Below are 7,873 nucleotides of genomic sequence, written 5' to 3'. Positions count from 1 at the left end.
TTTCTCTTCTATCTTTTAAAGTTGTAGAAATGGGCACTAGTTTGGATGGACAGATTAACCAAAAACAATTTTCTTTTTGGGGAAAAACCCAATATGAGTTAATTAAAACGGGCCAGCCCATTTCGTTTTAGAGTATATATAAAATCACCAGTAATTTCGATTCAAGGATACTCCAACATTTTTAAGTTTCTAAACTAAAGAAAATCCCAATCATCATCCTCATCCAACAGACAAAATAGAAAGTTTTAGTTCTTACAAACTGTGACAAAAAATCAACATAAAGTCAGATTTTACAACCCATTTAAAAAAACGAAATTGCAGTTTGTAATTTGACAGCCAGCCTCCACGGGTCCAAAACCTGCGGGGGGGAGAGAGAGAGAGTGAGAGAGAGAGAGAGAGAGAGAGATTGTGACAAATTAATTCTGGCCAGAGTTCCCATGGAACTTTCCCGAAGTTGAAAAACCAAAGGTGTGAATACACGCCACAGTCTTAAAAGAAGCGGGCCGATCAGAAATTGTAGCAAGAAAATGATACCGAAGAAGAAAAATCTTATTCTCTGCAAAGCATTCAAGAGCCACGCTACCGATTCAGCCATCCTGCTCAGCGAACCAGACTCATTAAAGACTGGCCTGTAAATATTAATCAGCTGCTGAACGCCACTAAGAATTTCTCTCAGTGCTTGAAGAAATTTCCCCACGTTCAGCACTAGATCCACCACGAGTGATCCTGGCGATTGCTGAGGCAGCCCAGTGTTATGAGTTTGCTGAAGTAGCGAACCCAGACGAATGGAGTCAGAAGAGGCGACTTCTTGGGATGGTGGCGGTGACCCTTCTTCTATCTCGGTCGATTCACCTCCTCCTTCAGAGGGTGCCACTGCTGATGATGGTGGCACCTGTATTGTCATTTGTCAGCATAACACATAATGACAGTAGAAGAAGCAAATAAACTCATGCAAAAATGATCCCATGTAATTAAATTCATGATAACTTTAGAACACTCATTTGTCCTCTGTATTAATCGAAAATGTTATAATGTATAACACTGTTTTCATACTAATCAAATAAAGATTATTTATCATATCCTGCTCTTTTTCTTTAACTTAAGAGTAAGGTTCCTCTTAAAAAACAATAAGGGTGTTACAGGTAGAAATCTTACACCTTTTAGCAAATTTGACAGTTGATGGACTTGTTCTTTGCAATGAACAAGCTGTCAGAAGCTCCTTGGAAGAAAATCTAAATATGAGTCAGCCTAGTATTGACATGTTGACCAATGTTTCCAGGGGAGGTGCCTTTGGAAGTGCAAATTTCCCATTTGTTGAAGGGAATCCCTTTACTGCTACATTGTGGGTTGGTTTAGAGGGATTTCACATGACTGTGAATGGAAGGCATGAAACATCTTTTGCATATAGGGAGGTAAGGTCTGATTTTATTGGTAATAACAGATTATTGCCCAAAACTTGTTTTCTGCAAGACAATTCCATTTTGGAAAAAGTGAATAATTCCACCCTACATTGCTTTTTTGTATATGTAGAAACTTGAGCCATGGTCAGTTACCAAAGTCAAAGTGGCTGGTGGTTTGGACCTCTTATCTGCCTTAGCTAAAGGCTTTCCTGTTTCTGAGGATCATGATTTAGTTGTTGATGTTGAGCACCTCAAAGCTCCTGCAACTTTGAAGAAAAGGCCATTGATGTTGGTTGGAGTGTTCTCTACTGGAAATAATTTTGAGCGTAGAATGGCATTGAGGAGGGCTTGGATGCAATATGAGGCTGTACGTTCTGGGGATGTGGCTGTCCGGTTTTTCATTGGCCTTGTAAGTGAATCATTGCAGACTCTGAGTCATTTGCGTGTGCATACCAACATGGTCTCATATTCTTCAATATCCTCTGGTTTTTCCCAATAAGAAGTCTAAAGGCTGTGGTTTTGTCTGTTAGTTGAATTATTTTCAGCAGTGGTCATAGCAAGGATGTGAGTTCCTTTTCATCAGTTTCAGATACTATTGGATGTTAGTCCGATGATTATAGTCCAGTGGTCATCAGGATTTCCTGAATATTAGGTTGGCTTACGGTAACACTGGACAATAAGGGGATAGGTCAACTACTCATCTATGTTCCTTCTGGGTATTGTTTGTTCCCTAGGTGGTTAAGAGTCCGGGTCTCTTGTGATTAGTATATCTTTGTGTTGTCAACTCCTTAATTCAAGGAGCTGTTATTTGTCTTCCCTAAGCCACCAAGTTGTGGCGTAAATCAAGGAGTCAATCTCCTTATATATTGCTGTACAATTGTAAAGAACTTATGATGAAAATACAACCTTCGAAATTCTACATGGTATCAGAGCAGGAAAATTAACCTGCGTCTGCTTTACTGCTATCCGAGCGTCTTCAATCTTCAAAATGGCTGAAGACAATCCATTCGGATCAGAAGCTGAAAGCTCACCGGTGTCTTCCTCCTTAAATGTGCATGAGGTGGATGTCAACCCAAATCAACGATTAAGCTCAGTCTTGTTGAATGAGTTTAATTACTTGCCTTGGTCGAGAGCAGTGTCTCTGGCTCTAGGTGGAAGATCCAAGTTGGGGTTCATAAATGGAAACATCGAAGTGCCTGATGCTTCCTCACCAACCTATGAATCCTGGCTTAGCAAGGATCAGCTGGTTATGTCGTGGCTCCTGAATTCCATGGAACGTAAATTAGCTGAAATATTCAGTTACTCGAATCCTCATACAAGCTATGGGAAAGCAGTCAAGAAATGTATGGCAGTCAGAACAATGCTGCACGGGTTTTTCAATTAAAGAAGGATATCTCCGATCTGCAACAAGACGGCAAGCCCTTTGTGCAACTCCTAGGGAGCATGAAAATCATGTGGAATGAGTTGGAAATATATCGCCCTCATACAACCGATGTAGCTCTGCCACGAAAGAGAGCGGAAGAAGACAAGATATTTCAACTCCTGTCCAGTCTCGATTCAACATATGAAGATCTACGATGCCATATACTCATGAACACTGAACTTCCTTCCTTCACCAGTGTATGTGCGACAATTCAACGTGAAGAAGTAAGGAGGAAAGTCATGAACATGGGTACAATGGCCAGTGTACCTGAGGCTAGGGCCTATCTAACCAACGAGAGGAAGTACAAGGGGAAGCATCCGAACTTGAAGTGTCAAAACTGCAACAATACATGCCATGTGAAGGACACATGCTGGATTTTACATCCAGAATTAAAGCCTGATTTCATGAAGGACAACAAGGGTTTCAGAGGTGAACCGTGATGCACACCGTGCAAATCATGCGTTGCCTCCACCTCTAATGGGTCTGATCCATTCAAGAACTTCACAGCAAATCCAGCTGAACTCATGAGTGAGTTTATGGTGTATCTTCAAGGCAAGATAGGAGGGGCTGGAATTGACCGTGCAGACTGAAGAAGGGAACTCGACAGCATTGCTAGGCAAGTTTGCGGGTTTCTTGGCAGATACAAAACCCATACCCCAAGAGGACATGCAAGGTATCATGAAAGCCTTTAAAACTGCTTTTAAAATAAATATGTTGCATGATTTTTGGGTTGTAGATTCGGGTGCCACATATCATATGACCAACCATGTGTCAAAGTCTCATAAGTTCGAAAAATTAGCAAATCCTTCTCAAGTTTCAATTGCAACTGGTGAGAATGTAAAGGTTTTAGGAAAGGAAAAAATAAAATTAATGTCAGATGAAATTGAGTCGGTGGCTTTATATGTACCTTCCTTTCCCTTTCAACTTCTGTCTGTGGGAAAAATCACAAATACCTTGAATTGCTTAGCCATATTTTCTCCTCACAATGTCGTTTTTCAGGATTGTGCCACCAAGAAGACGATTGGTGAAGGGTTTTATTTAGATGGTCTCTATTACATATCGAAGAGCAATCCCAGAGGGTTTCAAGCCAAGTCAAACCCCATCCAAGATAATCAATTGTGGCATCAACGTTTAGCTCACCCTTCTCCACCCATTTTGTCAACTTTATTTCCAAACTTAGGGAAGGATGCAATTTCATGTGAAACTTGCCACTTGTCTAAGGCCACTAGATTACCTTTTAACTCTTCCTTGTCCAGGGCTAGTAAGTGTTTTGAACTAGTTCATTCAGATGTATGGGGACCAACTAGTGAATCTTTTGATGGTTATAAGTATTTTGTGATTTTTGTTGATGATTTCTCTCGAGTCACATGGTTGTATCTTCTAAAGTCTAAGAATGAAGTTATGGAAGTATTTAAGGACTTTCATAACCTTGTTAAAAACCACTTCTCCTCTAAAATTCAAACCTTAAGGTCTGACAATGGCACCGAATACATGTCCCATATCATGAAACAATATTTGAGCACTCATGGCATCATGCATCAAACAAGCTGTGTTGGCACACCTCAACAAAATGGCGTAGCCGAACGCAAAAACCGCGACTTACTTGAAAAAACTAGAGCAATAATGCTGCAAATGAATGTACCAAAGAGATTTTGGTCCCAAGGGGTTATGGCAGCTGCCTACATCATCAATAGATTACCCAGCCGAGTCTTGGATTTCAAGTCTCCCCTAGAGGTCATGAAAGGAAGTCAAATTGACCTCTCACACCTTAGAGTCTTTGGCTGCATCTGCTTTGTACACATTCAGCCTCATCATCGAGATAAATTGGATCCTAGAGCTATTAAATGTATTTTTCTCGGTTATTCATCTACACAAAAGGGATATAAGTGTTATAATCCCTAACTAAGGAGATTGATTGTGTCAAAAGATGTTCAATTTCATGAAACTAATCCTTTTTTCAGCAAGTCCCTTGAAATCCCAAGTCAAGGGGATGGCATCTTGGATGTGTTCCCACTACCAAGAATCGAACTTGAGGCTCCACAACAAGAAGATCCCAACCATGTCAACATTGATGCATCTCTCAATGAAAGTAGCAATAAAGGGTCTCGCCCTGATGGTACACTACATGAAGATGGTGACAATCAAGATGATCCTCCTAATATGGTCCAAGATGTGAACGAGTGTGAGACAACTCCTCCTGCTCCACGACGCAATCCAATACGTGTTAGGCAACCTCCCACAAGATTTCAAGACTTTGTCACCTACAAACCCACACATCTCATCTCCAATTGTGTGTCGTACAAGAGAGTGACACCAGCCCATGCCGTATTCCTCAGCACCATATCGAGTTACAGTGAGCCTCAGAATTTCCATGAGGCCAACAGCCAAGAGGTGTGGAAGGAAGCCATGCAAGAAGAACTTAAAGCCCTAGATCAACACAACACCTGGAGCATCACCAAACTTCCAAAAGGCAAGAAAGCTGTGGGTTGCAAATGGATTTATAAGCTCAAATTCAAGTCAGATGGATCAATTGAGAGGCATAAAGCAAGATTGGTGGCTCGGGGATTCACTCAAACATTCGAGGTGGATTACAAAGAAACGTTTGCACCTGTTGCCAAAATGAACACAAAGTAGAGTGCTACTGTCGTGGTGTAAACAAGGGGTGGCCCATGTACCAAATGGACGTGAAGAATGCATTCTTGCACGGTGATCTCAAAGAAGAAGTCTATATGAAATTGCCACCTGGGCATCCTCAAAGCAATGAACTGGATTTAGTGTGCAAATTGCACAAATCCATTTATGGCCTGAAACAGTCCCCACGAGCTTGGTATGCCAAGCTAAGCTCGATTCTCACTAGTGTTGGTTTCAAAAGCAGCAATGCCGACTCCTCACTATTTGTTCGCACAGGAGCTATGGGAAAATTGGTTGTGCTGATCTATGTAGATGATCTGATAATTACAGGTGATAATGCTGACGAGATCTTCAACCTCAAACAGTCCCTCAGACAAAGGTTTGCAATTAAAGACCTTGGGATATTGAAGTACTTTCTTGGTATAGAAGTGGCAACCTCGCACAGAGGACTGTTTCTTAACCAAAGGAAGTACGTCCTGGATTTGCTCAAGGAGGCTAACATGAGCGATGCTAAACCAGCCATTACCCCTCTTGACAGCAAGCTCAAACCTAGCTTGAAGGGCACACCACTCACGGATATAAGCTATTATCAGCGACGGTTGGTAAGTTGATCTACCTAACAATCACTGACCGACATCACATATCCTGTCAGTATTGTGAGCCAATTCATGCACTCCCCGACACTTGAGCATTTGACCCTTGTTAAAAGGATCTTACGCTACTTAAAAGGATCAGTGGGTCGTGGTATCATCATGAAGAAGAATAACAACACACAAATCATGGGGTATTGTGATGCTGATTGGGCAGGAACGCAATCGATCGTAAGTCCACCACCGCTATGTGACATTTGTCGGTGGAAACTTGGTCACATGGAAGAGTAAGAAGCAATTGTCATCGCCGATCAAGCCGAAGCGAGTATCGTGCAATGGCTTCAATCTGCGTGTGAGTTGATATGGCTCAAGGGCCTTCTATGTGATTTAAGTGTTCCTACAAATCTTCCTATGTCCTTATTTTGTGACAATCACAGCCATGCATATAGCATCAAACCCAGTGTTTCACGAGAGGACGAAACACATTGAAGTTGATTGTCATTACATTCGGGAACAAGTTCATCGCAGGTGATTCAAACACATTATACACGAAGCTTCACCAAGCCGACATATTCACCAAGCCCTTGGCTTCTCATCGTTTAACGACTCAAGCTTGGATCCATAAACCTTCGGATCCCTTGAGGGGGAGTATTGGATGTTAGTCCGATGATTATAGTCCGGTGGTCATCAGGATTTCCTGAATATTAGGTTGGCTTACGGTAACACTGGACAATAAGGGGATAGGTCAACTACTCATCTATGTTCCTTCTGGGTATTGTTTGTTCCCTAGGTGGTTAAGAGTCCGGGTCTCTTGTGATTAGTATATCTTTGTGTTGTCAACTCCTTAATTCAAGGAGCTGTTATTTGTCTTCCCTAAGCCACCAAGTTGTGGCGTAAATCAAGGAGTCAATCTCCTTATATATTGCTGTACAATTGTAAAGAACTTATGATGAAAATACAACCTTTGAAATTCTACAGATACAAAGGTCAAGGAGGTAGTTGAATATGACCAGCAGAAAGATTTAAGGACTCTTCCAGAGTTGATTTGCTCTGGAGCACTGGATCCTCGATTCAAGATGAGATATATTGAATTCTTTTGTTTAGAGGATAAGCATAAGGACGGAAAAAACAAAACAAAACAAAAACAAAAGTTGCAATTGTTTTGTGGGCGATGCAGGAACTGTTTGATGACTATGTCGTTTATTATATTTACAACGTCGTTACTTTCTTAAAGTCGACGTGGTTTGTTGTGTTTGTAGGAATATTTTATTCTATTTCATTCAAAATATTCATAATAAATGTAAAATATATCAAAAAAATGCAACGTCAACTCCTATGAAGTCATTGATATATTTTCTTCCCCATAAACCTTTAAAAAATTCAGTTTGAGTAATACAATTTTAAAATGACCACCCAAAAATAAATTGTTTTGATGAGTCATAACATCACTTATAGTTTGAGGTTCAGGGTTTAGGGTTGAAGGCTTAGGGTTGTTATTTATTAGGGTTTAGGGTTAAAGGATAATTTTTAGGGTTTACGGTTTATGTTTGTTGTATATTAGGCTGTAAAACCATAAACAATTTTATAAAATTATATTTTAAAAATATATAATTTAGATTTTAGGGTTTAGGTTATTACTTTTTAACGACGGTGATTGAGTCGTGGAATATTGAGTTTACGTCGGATGGTGAAACATCCGCCATGGTTTCTCTTTTAAACGACGTCCTTTTTACAACTGAGTCGTTTATTATTATTTACAATGTCGTTAATTAATTAACCCGACGTGGTTTGTTGTTGATATAAGAATATTTTATTATTTTTAATTCAAA

General features: G+C 40.3%; 1 protein-coding gene across 1 annotated transcript; it reads left to right on the top strand.

Moving 5' to 3' along the window:
- The first annotated feature begins 205 nt into the window (after positions 1–205).
- Positions 206–2,039, top strand: LOC103323207 (hydroxyproline O-galactosyltransferase GALT3-like). Its single transcript, XM_008225181.2, has 2 exons — positions 206–1,412; positions 1,531–2,039. The coding sequence occupies exons 1-2, from the start codon at positions 1,239–1,241 to the stop codon at positions 1,897–1,899; spliced, it is 543 nt and encodes a 180-aa protein (XP_008223403.2). The 5' UTR covers positions 206–1,238; the 3' UTR covers positions 1,900–2,039.
- The last annotated feature ends 5,834 nt before the right edge of the window (positions 2,040–7,873 follow it).

Source organism: Prunus mume, linkage group LG2 (genome assembly GCF_029339155.1).
Source record: "Prunus mume cultivar Tortuosa linkage group LG2, ASM2933915v1, whole genome shotgun sequence".
Classification (NCBI taxonomy): Eukaryota; Viridiplantae; Streptophyta; class Magnoliopsida; order Rosales; family Rosaceae; genus Prunus; species Prunus mume.
This window is presented reverse-complemented; position numbering and strand designations above follow the sequence as displayed.